Raw genomic sequence first — 20717 nt, forward strand, 5'->3', positions numbered from 1 at the left:
ATTCTTGGAAATGACTGTCTAGCTGGAAGTTCTGCCCCGCAGTTTAACCGGTGGTCCCTGAGCCCCCACATGGGACTGCACAGGCCTGTGTGGAGGCAACTTCGTTACTTCAGGCCGTGTGGTCACTGCTGGGCTTCCACAAACCTGCTAGTTCAGCTCTCGGCTTGTCCAGGCATCGCCAAGAAACCATCTTTTTAAAAAGCAGAGTTAACCTACTAAACAATTTAAACATTCTTAACTCTGATGACATCTATACTAGCCAAGTAAAACACTTTTAAAACACTTTATTTGGAATTCTACAAGGTATTTTAAAAGTTATATTTCCTGAAGCAGATTTCTTAGCAGAACATGCTTAAGAAATAGATCTTATGGTTTTATTTAATTTCCATAACATTTAAAATGACCTATTTAAATCTGTTTTAAATAATATGATTATTCATTTTTTTTTTTTAGTACAAATACAGGGCCTATTGAATCTGAGCAACCTTGGTAACCGCTGCAACGGGATGAGCAAACTGTTACTCTGGTTCCTTTCCTGCAAACGCGGGCCATCATGGCTGTTATATGTGTTTGCTCATCTGGGTGTGTTTTTACAACTTTGTCTGTATATCTGAAATCTCCCATTTCTCAGTTTTAATTGTAAGCTAGCTCCCCAACAGTGAACTTATATTAGGAACTTTAATGCATTGAGTCCTGATATTTATCATTGGGTTATTTCCTTTCTGAAGTTATTTAAATCACAAAATCTTGATATTATAAAATTTAAAAATATCAACTTATGTATTGACCTACAGTGATATCAAAATATCCAGCATCTGTAATTAAACAGTTCATAAATTAAAACATTTATTTCCATTTATTTAAATACATAGTCTGATGAATGTGTGCATAAAAGGTATTTGAGGAAATATGTTTTGAAGTGTTTTTCAGGCTTATCTTGGAGATGGAAAGGTGTTCCACGGGTGCTTACAGCTTCTTACATTGCTTACATTTTTCATAATAAAAATTAAGTATCAGGAAAACCAATAAACACTCCCATTTTGAAAAATAATTTTGAGTTAGGATTGCATTTTAAAATATGTAAATGTCATCACATTAAAAACAATAGAAAACTTAATTCTAAGGAACTTTTAAGTGCTGCTGCTGCTGCTGCTAAGTCACTTCAGCATGTCCAGCTCTGCGTGAGCCCATAGACGGCAGCCCACCAGGCTCCCCCGTCCCTGGGATTCTCCAGGCAAGAACACTGGAGTAGGTTGCCATTTCCTTCTCCAGTGCATGAAAGTGAAAAGTGAAAGTGAAGTCGTTCAGTCGTGTCTGACTCTTAGCGACCCCATGGACTGCAGCCTTCCAGGCTCCTCCATCCATGGGATTTTCCAGGCAAGAGTACTGGAGTGGGGTGCCATTGCCTTCTCCTTTTAAGTGCTAGCAATAGAAAAACTAAATTTCTTACATGGATAAATAATAATAGATCTTGTAGGAAAATCTCTGAAATTAATTATTTCAATTATTATTCACTTAGTCTTATTTGACTCTGCAACCCCATGGACTGCAGCACACCAGGCTCCCCTGTCCTTCACTGTCTCCCAGAGTTCACTCAAGTTCCTGTCCATCGAGTTGGTGATGCCATCCAACTGTCTCATCCTCTGTCACCCTCTTCTCCTGCCCTCAATCTTTCCCAGCATCAGAGTCTTTTCTATGAGTCGACTGTTCACATCAGATGGCCAAAGTATTGGAGCTTCAGCATCAGTACTTCCAGTGAATGAATATTCAGGGTTGAATATATTTCAATAAATTATTATAACATAATTATTTTCAGTAATTATTTCAATATATAAAGTGGAGTTGTTTTTATTCGTTTATGGTTAATATAGCATTCTTACTAAATAGTGCTTTAAGTTGTAACAAAAGATGGCTTGAATCCCTTGCTACATTTTTTTAAACTGAATTTGGCATAAATTGAGGTGTTCCTGGTATCTGATTTTTAAAAAAAATATTACATTTCAAACTTGACTGCTAAGCAGCATCAGAAGTTAAATGATGAGAAGCAAAGGCACATGTGTTTGCCACACATACACTTTGGTCTCTTTTCTCCCTGAATGTTTACCACTTTGGTGTGTGTGCTGCAGAAAAGTGCATGGGGGGGTGTTGGTGCCCTGCTGGGACCATGTCTTCCCTGTGTATTCACTGCCTCACAGTTCACGTGGGGTGGGCAGAGATGCCAGGCGCCAGCTGAGCTTTTGGAGCAGAGTGTAGTGCAGCGAAAGGACCCTAGGAAAACACTGAGGCGGCAGGACCAGCACCGTTGCAGGAGTGACGCAGGCATGAAAAATGCACTGGTGATCCCGTGATGCCTGCGAGCACTTACTGGCTCAGCAGACTCCAGGCTGTGCTTAACGTGAAGTGTGCTTTAGTTCATTCTATAATATTAGGTGTAACTAAACACCAGGAAGAAGGCAGTGGCACCCCACTCCAGCACTCTTGCCTGGAAAATCCCATGGACAGAGGAGCCTGGTGGGCTTCCATCTCTGGGGTTGCATAGAGTCAGACACGACTGAAGCGACTTAGCAGCAGCAGCAGCAGCAAACACCAGGAAAAGTATGTGCAGACTGTTGTTAGGAAAACGGTAAACTTTTTTTAGAGAATGATGGACGCATTTATTAATAATACACTTTAGAACTTTATAGCAATAAGTTAGGCTTCTAAAAATAGCAACAATTTCCTTTCTAATTCCTATGAAGGCAATTTAAGATTCTTATAGTTAAGTAATCTAGAATGCCTAGCCGTTGTTATGGTTATTAGTTCCTTATTCTGTTGATGTTTGAAGAAAATTAAATGTAATCTAAAGGAAGTCTTAAATATTAGAGGAAAAAACAAATTAGCCAGAATTCGGTAGAGACCGTAGTTTATTTGCAAATAATATTGGCTATATTAAAAACTGGGAATAGTGAACCAGGACATGTCGTTTCGTATTTGCTTCAGCTCGTGAAAAACGCCTAGTGACGCTAGCGGCGCTGTCCTCTCGTGGAAATAGCGTTGTTTTCTTCGTTACAGTGTGTGCTTTTACTCTCAGGTCTGTCCTCTCGTGGAAATAGCCGTTGTTTTGGACTCGTTACAGTGTGTGCTGTTACTTTCAGGTCTGACAATTTGTGGGCATAATTGCCTCCTGACAGCAGAGTGGATGTCTGCAAGTAAAATAGTGTGTCGCGTGGGACAGGCCAAGAATGACAAAGGAGACATTATCGTCACGACCAAGTCGGGTGGCAAAGGAACCTCCACAGTGTCTTTCAAGCTGCTCAAACCTGAGAAAATAGGTATCGTCTCCTGTGACTTTTCTCTCAAGAATAAACTGAAATTGGGTTTTGTCTTTTAAAATTGACAATTGGTAAATTAGTATAAAATTTACTTACTCTCAGATTCAGTTTGTTTCTTTCTCTAGGAATAGGGTATTGGTTAAAATTTGTATTACTTTTGAAAAAGCAGTTTACTGAGCTAACAGTAAACCCTAAGGATGATAATTCTTAGAAGAAAGGTTGTTTTAAGTTCTGTATAAAGTCTGCTCATTTAACATGTCAAAATGCCAGTTTTAGTTTCTTGATCATGAATACAGTAATGGCATTTCTTTCTGTGACACAGATTAGCCAGTGATACCATCTGAATCATGTTTCATTTTTCTTTCCTTCCTGTGTTCCTGGCCTGGACAAGACTGATGGCGGAGGTGTGCCTCTCGTCTCCAGATTAGAAAAGCCCGCTGCTTGTGCACCAGGCAGCTCTGTGTTCCCTCTGTGCACTTGGCTGCACTTCCTGGTCTGGGGCAGAGCTTGGTGTGAGGCAGGACTCTGGATAGTCTGGGGGCAGCCCCCAGCTGTGGCACGGTGGCACCTAACCTGCCTGCCGATGTAGAAGACGCAGGAGGTGCAGGTTCAGTCCCCGGTCAGGCTGATCCCAGGATGATCCCTGAGGAGGAAATGGCAACCTTCTGCAGTGTACTTGCCTGGAGTGAACAGAGGAGCCTGGCGGGCTACAGTCCATGCGGTCGCAAAGAGTCAGACACGACGGCTCATACACATAGCCCCCAGCTGTAGGTGGGAGTGGAGTCCCAGGGTCCTACGCCAGAGAGCTGATGAGCTGGAACATTCAGGGACGTGCTTAGCAAAACCCCTTACAGGAAGTAGGAGTAAGTGCTCTATCAACCATCATTTTAATTCTTCTTCTAGCTCTCCATGTGCACAGCATCTCCCCTGCTTTATCTTTTTGGTTTTGTAGTATCTGGCACATGGTCAGCAGATAAATACTTATATAATGTGGAGCTATCACAGGCATAATTAAACCCAGGCCATACTTCTCTCATATAGAAAAGCAAAGAATTTTGTGAGTATTGTTTTCTGTCTTAGAGCATAAAACCTTTTTTTACCATTATATCATTAACATTTTTAATACATAAATGATTTAAAAATTTTTTTAATAAAAATTTGAGGGATTTAAGGGAAAATTCAAAATGTGGTTTACATATAGGTACTTGCTGTACTGTGCTTAGTTGCTCAGTCGTGTCCAAGTCTTTGTGACTCAATGGATGTAGCCCACCAGGGTCCTCTGTCCATGGAATTTTCCAGACAGGAATACTGGAGTTGCCATGCCCTTCTCCAGGGGATCTTCCCAACCCAGGGATTGAACCCAGGTCTGCCACATTGCAGGTGGATTCTTTACTGTCTGAGCCACCAGGGAAGCCCTGTACATAGATATACAAATGTGTATATAAATATATGTACACATTTTTATATGCACAGTATTCTTATTTTTGCTTAATTTTGTTTAATGTCTTTGAAAACTGAACTGTGAAATTACAAAGTAGGAGCTGGTCTTCAGTTTTCTGGAGGAACCTTTTTGATTTTGTCAAAATATTTTGACAGAATCTAGTACCATCTTGTATCATGTTTATACAGCAGATAAAGAAAACTTATTATCAAGTATTGACTTTATTCTAAAACGCTTTGCCCAGTACTTAGCACGTACAGGCTCAGGAAAGGCTTACAGAACCGCACTTGGGAGTGTCTGGACCTGCACTTCCCTCTGACAGCCTCCTTGTGTCCTGGCACAAGTGTGGTGCTGATTGAAACAGAGGGTTCACAAGGAGTCCTGCCACTGGAGGCTGCCTGGGCCCAGAGCCCTTCCTTTGGGGGCTCAGGCCCCGCCCTGCACTCTGCTTCACCCATCTCCCTGCCCAGCCCTTGGGTCTGAGAGGGGACCCTGGGAAGCATCGTGCCAGGGAGCGTGAAGAAGGGCTCAGTCATGTGAGAGAGGGTGCTGCTTTCAGAGATGACGTTTTGTTTTTCCTGAATGTCTCAGTCATTTCCATCACCCAAGCTGTGCATTCCTTGGAAGGTATTTGACTGATTTCTTTATATAAGGAATTGTTGGATACTTTGTTGATATACCAAATTAACTGTACTGCTTGTTATTTGTAAAATAAAATTGTTTTAACAGAACTTTTTCTCAGATGTTAATTTATCTTCTGTATTGAATAATGTACAGTACAATGAAGAGGTGTTATTTTTGCTTTTCTATGGATTTTTAGTGCTTTTAACTAAGAAAGAAATTAAAGCTTTTGTGCCCTCAGATCTTTAAAAAATTACTTTAGTGTGCATTTTGTGTTAGGTCTTAAAACAGTAAAGCAGTAAAGTAAAATTTAGACAGCACCTGGGGACCGTGTATCCTGTTAAGTCTGTGCTCCTTGTTTTGGTAGGCATTTTGGATCAGTCCGCTGTGTGGGTTGATGAGATGAATTACTATGACATGCGCACTGACAGGAATAAAGGGATTCCTCCCTTGTCCCTGCGTCCTGCCAACCCACTCGGCATCGAGATTGAAAAGTGAGTACTGCCTCGCCTCAGCTGCCTTGCTCTCCATGTGCTGAAGAGTTTCATGCATTCAGGCTCCAGAAACATGCAAGGAAGCACAACGGAAGATGCCTCTGTCGTTGGAGTCAGTGTCATTTCTGGAGCTGCTAGAGAGAACGTTCCAATTAAAATGTTGGCAAAACCTACCTACCTCTTTAATTTTTGAGTTTTCATTTTGTGAAGGAAAAAAGTATTTTGAAATTTTTAATAACTAATACTTCTAATGACACGAGAGTTAGTGTGTTGTCTGGAGCTGGTAAGTTTAACTATTTAGATGGTATTTGAGATTAAAATAGAGTTTTCCATGTACTTGATTTTTCAGGAAATATTTGATAGTAATTAGACCCAGTGCAGTCTTGTCATTTTGTTTACGTTCTCTACCTGTAATTCATACTTAATTCAGACTTACTTTCCCAGAATTACGGCAAGTAAATGGTATCTTTCAAAATGTCTTGGACCAGATGCAGAGTTCCCAGCGCTCTCACGTCAGCGCTTTTGTCCTTGCGTCTTCCTGCTGGAGCTGCCCTGCACATCAGTCCTGTCTGATTTGTCCCTCGGCCTTAGCAACTCTGCTGGCGATAGTGCTGCTGAGTGTTGCTTCATAAACACTTCTGCAGGTGACAGAGTAATCTGCTAACCCGTTAGCCATAGCTTCTCTAGGTTTCTCTAGGAATGGGGAAGGTTGCCACTAACCTCGTGTATTTAGCCTTCAAGCCTCCCCTTGAAGACCACCAGTCGGCCACCAGCAGGCTGCTTTTCCCCTGCTAGGGTCTGTGCTAGCTGAGAGGGAGGGGGCACGTGTGTCTTGGGAGGTTGTCCTGTTTTGAAAAAGGCCTGAGGGTTTTAAAAGGCAGGTTTCAGTGAGCGTGGACTGTTCTGGGCCACAGCTGTGATGCTCTTTGGCCACCATGGGTCATTCTGGAGCTGTTTTAAGGGTTTCAGTGCCTGATAAATTAAGAGTTTAAGGATTAAGAACATCCAGGAAAGAAAGGTAATTGCTGGGTCTTTATTTGAACAGGGTTTCCTGCATAAGGGGACCTTGTGGTTGAGAGTAAATCCTCCAGTGCCTGCTTCAGCGCCCTGGATTCTGCTTTCTAAGGTCCACCACGTGCAGTGTGGAGCAGAAGGGCCCCCTGGGTTGTTCTTCTGAAAAAGATTCGCACAGGAGTATAGGAATACATTGTGACTTTTGTTTGAGCCTTAGACGGAACTATCAAAGTTAGGATTAAATTGGTTATTTCCTGTCATAAAATGAACTTCCCTTGTGGCTCACTCAGCTGGTTAAGAATCCACCTGCAATATGGGAGACCCAGGTTTGATCCCTGGGTTGGGAAGATCCCCCGGAGAAGGGAAAGGCTACCCACTCCAGTATTCTGGCCTGGAGAATCCCATGGACTGTATAGTCCATGGGGTCATGAAGAGTCAGACATGGCTGAGCGACTTTCACTATCATAAAATGATTTCCTTGAGTTTTTGTTTATCTTGTAATCCACCCACAGTTTAATCTCTTTACCTTTTCATTTTTTGATTGTCTTGTCACTGCTGCTGCCACTAACCATGAAGGGGGCTTGAGCTCTCTCTTACTGCCCTCTTCCTTTATTTTTCAAACCTTAAACTTTATTTTGCATTGAGGTATAGCCAATTAACAATGTTGTGGTAATTTCAAGTGAACAGTGAAGGGACTCAGCCGTACATGTACATGTATCTGTTCTCCCCCAAACCCCCTCTCATCCAGTAGCACCCTCTTTCTGAGTAGGTTTCAGGGTAACCCTTATGTGATGGTGGCCAGCCAGAAGGCACTCAAAGTGTGACTCTTTGGAAATGGTTTTCCTTTCTCCTCTGAAGGAGTTAGTTGGGTCCAAGCCCTTCTCTCAATTGGCTCCGGGCCCTCCCTCTGCCTGCAGGGTGACTTGGAGGCTGCAGGCAGGGGCCTGTGGCGGGCGTGTGAGCGGGCGTGTGAGCGGGCGGGGCGGGGGCGGGGCTGGCTGTGTGCTCACAGCATATTAGTCAGTGCTCTGCTGCCCAGGAGAAGAATCTTTTCATGACTTAGGATTTCAGGGTGATAAATTGTATTCAGATCTTAAAATAGTAATATGTACATTCAAGAAGTGCTCAAATGGTGATAAAATTTACTATAATATTTCTTTCAAGCTGTTCCTTGAAAGTTTCAATAATAATTTGCTCAGTCATGGAATGACTAAAGGATAGTTTTAGAAAAGGTAGAAGCTTGACTGTCATACAAATACAAAATGCAGACATGTCCAAGCTTTTATTTAATTCATTAATTAGTGGGGAGCCCAGTGGAGTGTTAAGCCAGCTGAGAGGGAGTTCCAGGGCACAGGCAGAGTGGGCAGTGCGCAGTGCCGGGCGGCGCCATGCCGGCCCTGTCCCTGCCCGGCGGTCTCCCAGGTGCACCCTCACCCGACAGGCCTCTCTGCGCCAGCCCCCTGGTCGCTCTCAGCCCCCACTTCCGCTTCTGTGACACAGAGAGCAGGCGTGCCTGGATGGTGTGGGGGCCCTGGCAGGCCTCCACACGGCGGGAGGACGGCCCGTGTGAAGTCTCTCACAAGTGTTCTCATCAAAAGGAAGAATGAATAGAGATTCCAGAAAGCAAGAAAATGGAAGGTGAAAGTCAGAAAATGTATCGAAACCAAGAGAAGAGAGTAGTTTTGGCCAGAAAAATGTTTTTCAGGTTCCTTCTTAGCTTTTAAAGATACTGTCAGGAAAGCTGCATTTGTTTTATTGAAGTCTGACCTCAAATAGAGAAGCCTCATTTTAGAAAAAGAGGATGGGAAAGGAAGAGCAGATGTTAAAATATGGGTATGGATTTTATTTCCCTGACTCACTTCATATTTTTTAGATAAAAGCTTTGGTCCCTGTAGAGAATGGTGTTGCACTCAGGTTAGAAGCCCTGGGAGCATTTCCTCTTACTGTCTCTTTTATTTCTGTTTATTAATGCCATTTGGGGCTTCTTTTATAATTAGAAGATGGGAGACAACCTATTTTTAATTTTTTAAAAAATGTCATCAGAGAAGGAATAACAGGATTTACTTACTTACTTGTTGAAATTTATCAATTGAGAAGGTTTGAAGAATTAGAACTACTTGTTGTAAAGTGCTGTGGTCCTGATTTATTCCCAAACTGCAGTGCTGAGGTCGCCTGTGGGAGAAGAGTCAGCTCCTGTCTGTGACAGTGTGAATGTTTATGGAGTTTCTTGCCCCACAGTCACACGCGCAGGATGGAGCCCGGGGTGCCCTGCAGTGCCTCTGAGCGTGAGCCCCAGTGAGAGGCAGCAGGGGCGCCTCTCCCTGTACGCGCGTCGGAGTGCTGCTGTCTTTCTGCCCACAGGCCTTGCAGTTGGCGTTTATGGGCCTCCTTCGGCTGCAAAAGGCCTTCGTGGTTCTAGGCTTTTAACTGATGTTTTGCACACGCAGTGCCTTGAAACTTATAAAAATGTTACTAATTACTTGGAAAAAAATAACTTCACTTTGAACTGAGACTAAGATTTGCTCGTAAAAAGTCTGTATTTCTAATTTATTATACTGATTGTCACAAATGGGCATTTTTTACACTGCTTTAATTATGATGGAGACAAACCATTTAAACTGAAAAAGAAGATAAAAACAGGTTCATATTAGTAAGTAAAAGCCTTCCCTAGGTTTTATTTCTTAAAAGTCCTCTCTATCTAGTAGGAGAGTATTTGTAAGTGAAACTTTTGGAGGTGGTACATATATGGATGAAGCACAAGCTGGAATCAAGATTGCCGGGAGAAATACCAATAACCTCAGATATGCAGATGACAGCACCCTTATGGCAGAAAGCGAAGAAGAACTAAAGAGCCTCTTGATGGAAGTCAAAGAGGAGAGTGAAAAAGTTGGCTTAAAGTTCAACATTCAGAAAACGAAGATCTTGGCATCCAGTCCCATCACTTCATGGCAAATAGATGGGGAAACAATGGAAACAGTGGCTGACTTTATTTTTCTGGGCTCCAAAATCACTGAAGATGGTGACTGTAGCCATGAAATTAAAAGATGCTTACTCCTTGGAAGAAAAGCTATAACCAACCTAGACAGCATATTTAAAAGCAGAGACATTATTTTGCCAACAAAGGTCCGTCTAGTGAAAGCTATGGTTTTTCCAGTAGTCATATATGGTATGAGAATTGGACTATGAAGAAAGCTGAGCACTAAAGAATTGATGCTTTTGAACTGTGATGACTCTCGAGAGTCCCTTGGACTGCAAGAAGATCCAGCCAGTCCATCCTAAAGGAAATGAGTCCTGAATATTCATTGGAAGGACTAATGCTGAAGCTGAAACTCCAATACTTTGGCCACCTGATGTGGAGAGCTGATTCATTGGAAAAGACCCGGATGCTGGGAAAGATTGAGGGCAGGAAGAGAAGGGGACAACAGAGGATGAGATGGTTGGATGGCATCACCAACTCAATGGACATGAGTCTGGGTAGACTCCGAGAGTTGGTATGGACAGGGAGGCCTGGTGTGCTGCAGTCCATGGGGTCATGAAGAGTTGGACATGACTGAGTGACTAGGCGGACTGCCGTATATGGGAGTGAGGGCGTTACAGTGGGGCTTCTCCCCGACACCATACCCCGTTATTGTATGATCCACCGTGTGTTAGGAGTTACTACCTGGGAAGAGGGGTCTCGAGCAGTGCGTTGATGCCCCATTGGCTTCTGGGTTGTGTCCACAGAGGCTTTATAAGCCGCGCAGTCTGGTGTGTTCCACACCAGGCTGCCTTCCAGTAACGAGAAAAGGTGACCCGTTTTCCTGCTCCAGTTAGAAAACAAGGAGAGGTGACAAAGTAGTTCTTAGTGAGAGTGTGGAAGGGAAGCGCCTTGGAGACGGTTACCTTTTAGAAGTCTTTAAGAACAGACTTGTGGACTGTGGTGCAGTGCCTGCGTCCAGAAACTGAGAGGCCAAAAAAGGGGAAAAGCACACAGCCCTGAACAGGCTGATGACATTTAACGCACAGAGCAGCACGGGCGCTGGAGTAGCAGCTGTGCGGACCACGCGCTCCCCCACTCCCTCCTGCCTTTCTGCCTGCGGTCGGGAGCTGGAGCGCACGGGCTGGGCTCAACCGTGCAGCTCTCTGCGGGGGCAGGGAACTTTTCTCAGGAGGACTTTTGTTCTTCTGCTGACTGGAGGTCATCAGGTCAGTTTCCTCTTTGAAAGTGAATGCTGCCGAGTTGAGGACATTCCTGTAGTTCTGCACCTGCCCACTGTACCTGGGTCCTCATGGCTAAACCCTTCGGAAGGTGTAATCTGAGTTCACACTGCCATCTAATGGGGAGCGTGCACCGTGGGGGCACGAAGGTTGTCAGCTACTGAAACTGTTGGTTCCTTAGTGAAATCACTTCACGTGTTACACATTAGACTCTGTGTTGCTTGCACTATCTGGTTAGTGAGTTCGAAGTGTGGATTTAGTCACTTAGAATATGCCTTGCTGTTAATCTATGACTTCACTTAGACAGTCAGACCTTAAGACCCAGTTACTCTGGACAGAGGGTTAAGTCTCCAGACTTCATGCTCCTTTGACACGGTGTTTCTGCTCTTCCTCATGCTGTGACTAAGACCATTAGCAGTTCTCTGCATTCTGAATCTCTCCCTCACTTTCTGTTTTTCTAGACTTACAGCTATGTATGTAGACATTTTTCATAAGCGTCTCCGGTTCTTTATTTGACAATACAAGTACTGGGGCTGTTTCTTTGACTGTAAAATGGGATTATATAACTCATCATGTTGTTACGAGAATCAGATAAAATGGTTCTTAATGAAAGACTCTATTAAATATAGAGAACCAAGTATAAAGAATAAAGGTAACAGAGTAACGTTTTTGAGCATTTATTAAGTGTCAAAAACTGTTAAGCCTTCCACATGCATTATCTACTTTAATCCTCAGCATTTTCTTAAGAGGAAGATATGCTCTTATTATCCTCATGAATAAATGGAGCCTTGCTACTGCTACTGCTGCTAAGTCACTTCAGTCGTGTCCGACTCTGTGCGACCCCATAGACGGCAGCCCACCAGGCTCCCTCGTCCCTGGGATTCTCCAGGCAAGAACACTGGAGTGGGTTGCCATTTCCTTCTCCAAAAATGGAGCCTTAGGGAGGTAAAATAATTTCCTCAAGGTTATTCAGAAACTCTGTAAACCTGTGCATGCTGCCCGAGCTGCCTCTGCGTCTGTGGGTGTGCTCCCCACAGGGCGTCGCTGCTTCCAGTGGTGTCACTCATTGTCAGCTTTCTAGGTGTTTGTGTCACAGATCTTATTTTGGGGTAGATTCAGGGTGCCTTCAGCTGTAAGTAATAGAAAACAAAAATTCATCGTGGTGTAAGCAAGGAAGATATTTATTTCTCATAATATACGAAGTCCAGAGATGGTGGGTTCCACGATTGGTTGAGTCAGGACCCAGAAGTGTCACTGAGCCGCGAGGAGCCTGGCTCTGCCATCCTCCGCCCGGGGCGGCACATATTTCTTCCTAGCTGCAGAGGGGCTGCAGATAAGGGACTGTCCATCAGCATCAGCTTTCCTTGAACTTGATCTAGACGTGTGCATAGAAGCGTGAGTGCTGTTTAGATCTGCCTGGGTCAGCAACTGTCGTCAGCATCAGTGTGTCTTAAGCTAGCTCTCACATAGGTCTTTAACAGTGTTTTAACAGGTTGATTTTACTGTTTTTAATGTCAGTGTACCCAAATTTTGTCTATTGGATAGGAAATGATTTCATATTTGGACAGATTTCATGAAGTATCAACTCAGCCTCTTTAAGTTTTATATTCTTTTACTGATATAATTTCTGCATTATAACTAATTTTCTATCATATATATACAAAGTTTATACATACAGCTGAAGTTTATATGGCGTAGGAAGTATATTTTTCACGTGTACAGACTTAGACTCCGTAATGTCGCATGCATCATTGTAATGATTTGTGTCCATGTCTATTGCTGTTGGTTACGTCTTTGTAGTAATAGCACTCTAAACACATCTTAAGCCTTTTTCCTCCCTCAGAGGTAAATTTCCCCAGAAGGACTTAGAAATGCTGTTCCCTGGAATGAGTGCTGACTTTACAAGTGAGAACTTTTCCGCTGCCTGGTACCTAATTGAGAACCACTCCAACACGAGGTGAGGGCGCGGGCAGTGCCGTGTGGCTTCTTGGGGTACAGCGCATCAGGCGTGGAGGCGTGGGGTTAGCAGCCCTCTTGACCCTGGGTGCTTGTGAACACATCAGAGTATCTGGGCCTTATTTATAAAACGGGATCATTGATTCCAGGAGCCCTATTTCCTTCTACCCTGATGTTTCTGTATGTTTCGTTGTTTGGGCCACCTGGTAAAACTTGGGTCTTAGCTGTTGTCCTGTGTCTGCCTGTGACCCCTCCCTGCTCAGGTAACAGAGTTCTCAAGTACTGGTCTAAAACAAGGAAGACACCTCCTTCCTGACCAGAGAGCAAAGGAAGATGAGTTGTTTAACATTTTTCAAAGACCTGACTTAAAATCAGCAAAAAGTACACACGGGCCATGCACCCGGGTACAGTGCCCCTCTGTTCCTGCTGCTTGAGAGTCTGCCTGCCCTCTGGGCGACAGCAGGCCTGTGGCTCGCATGCAGGGCTAGCTAGAACACTCTCCTATAGTAGAAATGTTTGACTAAATGGCTTATTGCTTAAAATGTATATCCTTGAAACACCCCAACTTGTTAAAATACACTTTAGAAGAAATTCTTCCTTCACCTATTGGGATCAAAACCATCATAGAAAACAAGAAAAGTTGGTATATACTTGGAGTAAATTTGGCCTGGTAAATTTTTAGAGCAAATGTCTGAAGTCTTTCTTTGGGGAAGATGGTTCTGATTTCACATTATAGATGTGCTTTTCTGTTACCCTAAGTCAGGATTGATCTCTCGTCTCTGTGTAGTACCATCTTGGCACTCAAGAATATAGTCAACAATTTACAGCCAGATTTTCTTAGCTTTAGTGGAAATAAAACTTGTGAAATACAGAGACCAGCTGATTTTTCTCTGCTTGAGTTATAAAGATGAAGTAGTATGGTCTGTTCACTTAATGTGAATTTTGAGCTGACCCCCGTGATTCCTGTGAAATCACCATTAATGGTGGGGCCTGGCTGTGACGTGCACAGAGTGGACGTCTGGGGGGTCCTGCCACCCAGCCCTGTGTGGTCCAGGCCTCTGCATCTGGGAGATGCTCTTCAGAACTCCTTACCTGGCAAATGCTGTGTTGATTTGGGTCAAGTGTAAGCATATCTACGTGTATAGTTACTTCTCAGGGGTCCGACGCATGAGGCTGTACAAAGCTGTTGTACAGCTGCTGTGACTTTGGTGTTTGTAATGTGTAAAGGGTTAGACCTGGGTAAGAATTTGAAAGCGTGGTCTCATCTGATTACATACTGTATTAGTCTGTCTTTCCAGTGTAGCTTCAGTATTTTACAACTAACACATTGTCTTCTCGTGGCTTCTTCGTTTCACTTCAGTTTTGAACAACTCAAAATGGCGATCACCCACCTGAAGAGACAGGCTAACAAGAAGAGTGAGGGCAGCCTGGCGTACGTGAAAGGGGGGCTCAGTACTTTCTTTGAGGCACAGGACGCCCTCTCAGGTAGGTAACCCTCGGGTGTCTGCTGGGGCTTCCCTGTTGACTCCAGTCCTGAGCTTGCAGAGGGCTAGCAGGCTGTGATCCTGGGGCTGTGTGCACAGCTGTTAAGTGGAGAGAATCTCCTCTTTGTGACTGAATGCTTTTCCCATGCATATAGTTCTGTGTTCCCAATTTATGGACGTGAAAGCAGGCTGAGGGGTTTGGGTCACCTGCCCATGAGGTGTGGGTCGGATGGAGTGAAGCTTGTGTCCTGGGATTGCGCTGCCTTGGCTCAAATTTTGGGTTTGGCTGTATGACCTGGTCAACTTATTTAATTTCACTGAGCCATGGTTTCCCCATCTGTGAAATAGAAGTAATGTTAGAACCTCGTCACTGGCTTCTTATTGGATGCACGTCGTGTGTTAGAAACTTATTACGGTGCTCTGCTTAAGGTCATGTCTCAGTAATGTTTATCTTGCTATTTTTTATTACTTTAACTGTGTCATAGTTTTGAATTTCAAATTGTATTTTGGAGATTTACTTTGAAAATTTTCTTAATGATTCACTTGAAGAAACCAGATTTGCTTTTAAAACTTCCTCTCATCAGTAGGTAAAAGTTTTTACATATAAATTAATGATTTTCTGATAATTTATCAGAATCATTCAGACATATATAAATACTAGCAAAAAAACTCTAATGTAATTTGCCCATCCACAAATTGACGTGTTGGTAGATGTTGCTAGATATTTCTTGAGAACCTCCAGGGAAATATAGACGAGTAGAACATGAATAATATGTATTTTGCCATGTTATGTCCCACGGCTGAAATTAAATATTTTGAGGTTGATATATATCAAATAGTCGCATTTCTATTTTGTAGATGGTGAAACTGATAAGAATGACTTTCCTGTGGCCAAATACCAAACGTATTAGTAATTTAAGCCTTATTTTTCTTTTTTTTAATTCAGTCATCTTTAGTACTCAGCCTTCATGATCAGATGACTAAGTACATGTATTATGTACTATTTTAATAGCATTAAAGTACCGTGACTTCCCTGGTGGCTCAGAGGTTAAAACGTCTGCCTGCAATGCGGGAGACCTGGGTTCGATCCCTGGGTTGGGAAGATCCCTGGAGAAGGAAATGGCAACCCACTCCAGTATTCTTGCCTAGAGAATCCCATGGATGGAGGAGCCTGGTGGGCAACAGTCCACGGGGTCGAAAAGAGTCGGACACGACTGAGCGACTTCACTTTCACTTTCACCGTGACTTAGACTGGTGTCTGCTGTTTACTTTGCAGAGTTTTTGTGTGTTTGTGCTTCTTTCTAGCAGTGAAAATAGAACCAGAGCTGTTTAAAAATGTCTTTTTTGATGTAATATTTTGCCACCCATTAAAATAGCCTACATTTTAACTTGGTGCTTTTTTTCTAGCTATCCATCAAAAACTAGAAGCGGATGGAACGGAAAAAGTAGAAGGATCCATGACGCAGAAGTTGGAGAATGTTCTGAACAGTAAGTTTTGTCCTACTACCCAAACTTATTTATGGACTTTATAACAAGCTTTGATAGAGTTCTTGGACCTGGTTTCACAGAACAAGGCAGTTAAGTTGTATTTTGGTATTTGTTTCTAAATAGCAGTGATTTAATGAGCATAGAGAATAAAAATATTGAAAATGAATGTTCTCTTTCTGTTTGCATTTTATTTATGAGAAATCATCATTTGAGAGCAAACCAGTATGCTTCTTAAAAAGTAAAATTTGCTACCATAAAGGAGGCCAGTGCGTAAATGACATCATCAAAGGAAAAAAATTGCTGTGGCTGTAGCCAGGATCATCATTGACCAAGAACATAGAATAGCGTCTTCAAGCATCTGCCAGTGGTAACACAGTGATAACATCAGCTGTTGGAAGTCAGATACCGAGCTGTCTATTTGTTTATGCCATGCCTTTTTCCAAAACAAATTTAAGACAGCTGCATTCTTGAGTGTTTCTAACTCTGAGACATTTTGTAAGAATTGTAGGCCAAGAGAAACTGATACATGGAATTCAAGGCTCTTTCCACCTCCCCTTCTTTCTGCTGACATATGAACTTCCAGCTACTTACCCTATAGATTTAGAAGAAACTCAGCAGATAAATCAGTCCCTGTTATAATATTAGTGGCTCGAAAGTAAACTGTTGTCTTCACGAATATAGTGAAACACTTGACAAGGAGCAGTGATGTCCAGGGGACTTTCCTGGTCGTCGAGTGTAAGCATGTAGAGCATACAACTTCACCAGGAAGTAGAGTCAAGAATAACTAAAATATTGAAGACCCCCAGCGTCGGCCCTTTAGTGATTCTATAATGTAGGACTGTGATAACAAGTCAGTTTTGCACTTCTATCTTAATTTAGTTCCATCAGCAAAAGTTTCTGGGCTTTTTTGTAATAATCTGTTCATAAACTTTGGGATCTCTGATAATAAGTGTTTTCTAGAAAGAAGTTTTAATTTGATATAGGCTTTCCTTGGTAGTAGAATTTGATTACTTCGATTTCATCTCAAAATTTATGAGTTTTACAACACTTTAAATATTTTTCTCTCTGTTTTTTTGTATTACTATCATTTTGCCTTGAGATTTTACCTCATTTCTTTTTCTTGTCTGAGTATCCAGTCACCAGCTTTGTTCAAATGAATATAGTCTGAATTCAGCCCAAATAAGCATTTACTAAAGCTGTTTCTGTATTAACAAAGTCAGACATTTTAAAGGGTTGGAAGGCTGTGTTCTACTTGGGGATGCTATTTTCCCTGGGGAAATTGCCATCAAACCATGATATCTGTTTAAAAAAAAAAATGATAGTAACTTTGAAAAGGTGATTTGTGAGAACAAGCTGGCTTAGTAAGTATCTCAATTTATCAGTAGAAGAAAATGGATATTTGTTAATGTTGGAAAAAATTAAGATCCGTTTCATGGTGAGGCCCAATGTAGTGTATAACTTTTTTCTTTTCAGTAGTTTAGATAATTCTCCCTTGAGACTTGTGGTAGTAAAATTTGTAAGGGAAATTGTTTTACTTTTATTCCTTTATAAGCACAAACTTTTTCTAGAAATGTGTCCTTTTAAATTTCTGCTGAAAGTTTGCTCTTTTTTGAGTAAACTGGCTTAACATGAATGTCACTTCTTTGAGAAATCCTTTGAGATTCAGGACTTTCTGGGATAAACATTTTTTGTAGAATATATTCCTTTGTAACAGTCCCTTTTTCCTAGAAATATTTTTCTGTCAGCTGTATGTTGATGTTTGCTATTGTAGGATAAGTTTGTAGTTCAGGTGAGCTTGGCCAACTTTGGTACGGCTGATGGTGTCCAGTGTCATGCTGGGTCATGTGACTGGGGGCATGTGACTGCCGCCCTCAAGCAGGTCCCTGCCCAGAGAGTGGGACCTGATCACTGCTCTTGAGGAGCTGTGCAGAGATTATACAGGAGTGTGGGCACAGTCTGGGGCGTGATCACATGCTAACTTACATGTGCTTTTCCTGAGTTATTTTAAATGAAACTTCTTAAGATTTGGGAAATCCTTTTCACTTTAAGTTTCTGAAGGGTGACATTGGCCATAAGAAATTTAGTCCATTTTGTTCAGAATTTACCAATTTTGAAACCTTTCATTGAAATGCTTGAAAACAGGTTCTCACTGATACATTTCTTATATTTGCTTTGGTATTTAATAATTCCTTCTTAATTTCAAAGCAGTGATGCAGTAATGACTGTTGATGTCTATAGATCCACATTCCTCTGTGTGTGTGGCCTGTTGCAGGAGTGTACAGCCACACAGTCCGGTACCACTTCTGTGTACAGTGATGACTGTTGATTTCTGTGGAATCCGCATTCCTCTCTGTGTCTGTTGTCTGTTCCAGGAGTGTACAGCCAGCAGCTTCTGTGGCAGTGGAGGTGTAGCTGTCGAGCACTTAAATCATGGCTAGTGTCACTGAGGAATGTAGTTTTTAATTTTAATTTCATCTGAAGTAGCCCCATGTGCCTGATGCTGCGGGTTAGATAGTGCCGGTTGCAGGGAGGGATGGTGTGGCCCAGGCGTCGTGGTCGCAGCTGTGACCAGACCTCGCAGGCGCTGCTGTGACCAGCCCGGCCAGGCGCTGCTTCCGCACCCTACAGGTGCTGAGCCCTGCGGTTACTCTGGGAAGCTTGTTCTGTTATCTTCATTTTATTGATGAAAAAGCTGAGGCTCAGAAAGACGACATGCATTCCCTGAGTCACTTGCGTAGTGAGTGGCATTTGGGCCTGGAGATCTGGCTCCAAGTCTGTGCTGTAAACTGCAGACAGGCTCTGCTGGGTTGGAGCTCGTGGCTGTCAGCGCCCAGCATTCTCACCGCGTTGCGTCAGTGCTCGCTTGGTTTCTGGCTGTCCACCCACCCATCGCTCACCAGTCACGGATGCCCAGCTGCCCTCGTGGTAGAGTCATGCTCAGACGCAGAGTGTGCCTGTGTGTGGCCTCCGCATCTCCCAGAGAGACACTCGCAGGAGGACGTGGTCCGCAGAGATGACCGTGAACCAGCACAGGGGAAGCGGGGTTCAGAGCCCATCAGCTGGGGTGTAGACAGGCACCAGTGGGGCGCTGTCACCATGTGGGAGCCCCAAGGAGCTTAGTGAGGGTGCGCATCCCCACAGAAACCAGGAGGGTATGATGAGGGACTCACCTGGGATGCTTGGGACACGGTGGACAGGTGTGGACACGAGGGTGATTGTCGGAGCGCAGAAAGGATGCCTGATACATGCTGCAGATTTTATGACGAGAAGAGAAGGCAGGCTGTCTTGATAATGTTGTTTACAAAGAAATTAAGCACTTGAATTTTCAGTGTTTCTAATATTTTATATTAATAGTGTACTAAATAAAAATTAGTTTTACTGTTTTTTCTTTTTTTTTCGTTTCTAACCAACAGCAAGTTTTTAACATTTCAGCAAAAATTTTTAGAAGTCACAGAATAAGCGTCATCTTCCACTTGGTTGTTAGGATTGTTTGCTTGGCTCAGCTGCCCGATCCCTGATGCAGTCCTGCACGCGGCCCTGCGCTGCCCTGCCCTCTGTGGGCCCACGTGCGTCCCCGGTCAGGGGAGCCACTGCGGTTCAGTAAGCAGGAAATGAGGGGTAAGGTTGCAGGTCGAGGGGTCTGCTTGTGAGGAGCTTTCCATGCAATGTCGTGGAGTTTGTCTATTCTGAGGCTACTGGTGAGCCCCGGAAGGATTTTAAATAAAGCAGTCACACGGTGAACTTAAACATTCTGCCATTTGTTGAGAATGGACTGGAAGGAAGCTGGGTAGAAACAGAAGAGGAGCCAGGGAGATGCGTGAGTGGGGGCGTGAGGCTGGTGGGGGCTCAGCCTCAGGCGGGCTGGAGACGAGCGCTGGGTGACTCGGAGAGCCACCTTGTCAGCTGGTGTCACCCTGTGAAGTCTGCCTGTCGGTCCATTTCTGGAGTTTGTTAGGAGAAACAAGACACATGGCAGGTTGCTCAGTCTCTTTGTGTCGGAGTTTTGCCATGAGTTTAACTGTATGTTGAAAAGTTTGCCTTAACTTTGGTTAGTTTTCCTGTTCCGGGGGTGAATAGCGTGATGGGTCGGGGAAGCCCTAGCTCCCCAGGCAGAGACGTGGGTCGCCATTGCCTGGGCTGTGCTCTGTGCCCGGTGCCAGTGCCCTGAGCAGGGCCACAGAGAGCTTGAGTCTGCTTTGATAGTCTTGAGGTGGCCAGGCACCTCAGAGTCACATGGTGTTTTCTGCGGGTGACAGTTGCTGGTGCAGGCTCAGGCTTTCCCATCATTGAGGGCCTAAGATCCGGGGGCAGTGCTGCAGTGACCCGTCTCCCCATCTTTTCCTCCTGCTCTGTTGAGAAGCAGTTGACACGGATATTGTGTAAGTTCAAAGCGCACAACGTGATGGCTGGATGACCATGTGTGATGCCATGTGTCACCCCCCGGTACTGCCGCCATGTGCAGTGCCGCATGTGATCTGTTGTGGGAGGGCGTGAGATTTTCTCCAGTGGAAGTGTTGTTTTCCCTACCTGGCTGCCGTGCAGTGGCGTTAGCTCTGTTCCTGAGGCTGCCCATCCACCCCCCCGGCCCCAGGCCGCCTGCCTCCAGGAGCTGGAGCCATGCAGTGTCTGCCTCTGGCTGCCTGCACTTGGAGCCCTCCAGGCCTGTGCCTGTCACCCTGTCTTAGGCCGAGGGACATGTCACTGCCCTGCC

At 43.8% G+C, this 20717-nt stretch overlaps 1 protein-coding gene across 7 annotated transcripts in view; it reads left to right on the plus strand.

The window, feature by feature from the left end:
• Positions 1 to 20717, plus strand: part of EXOC2 (exocyst complex component 2) — a 123354-nt gene that overhangs the window by 26495 nt on the left and 76142 nt on the right. For 6 of the 7 annotated variants that reach the window (XR_009733060.1, XM_061399015.1, XM_061399019.1 and 3 more), the window contains exons 3-7: positions 3135 to 3311; positions 5741 to 5867; positions 12922 to 13035; positions 14395 to 14519; positions 15926 to 16006. Coding sequence is in view for 6 of the 7 variants with exons in the window: in XM_061399015.1 (XP_061254999.1) it covers positions 3135 to 3311; positions 5741 to 5867; positions 12922 to 13035; positions 14395 to 14519; positions 15926 to 16006 (624 nt within the window). In the remaining variant the exon portion in view is untranslated. The remainder of the gene's footprint in view (positions 1 to 3134; positions 3312 to 5740; positions 5868 to 12921; positions 13036 to 14394; positions 14520 to 15925; positions 16007 to 20717) is intronic. The other variant, XM_061399020.1, reaches the window with a different exon arrangement.

The sequence above is a fragment of the Bos javanicus genome, chromosome 23 (assembly GCF_032452875.1).
Source record: "Bos javanicus breed banteng chromosome 23, ARS-OSU_banteng_1.0, whole genome shotgun sequence".
Lineage (NCBI taxonomy): Eukaryota > Metazoa > Chordata > Mammalia > Artiodactyla > Bovidae > Bos > Bos javanicus.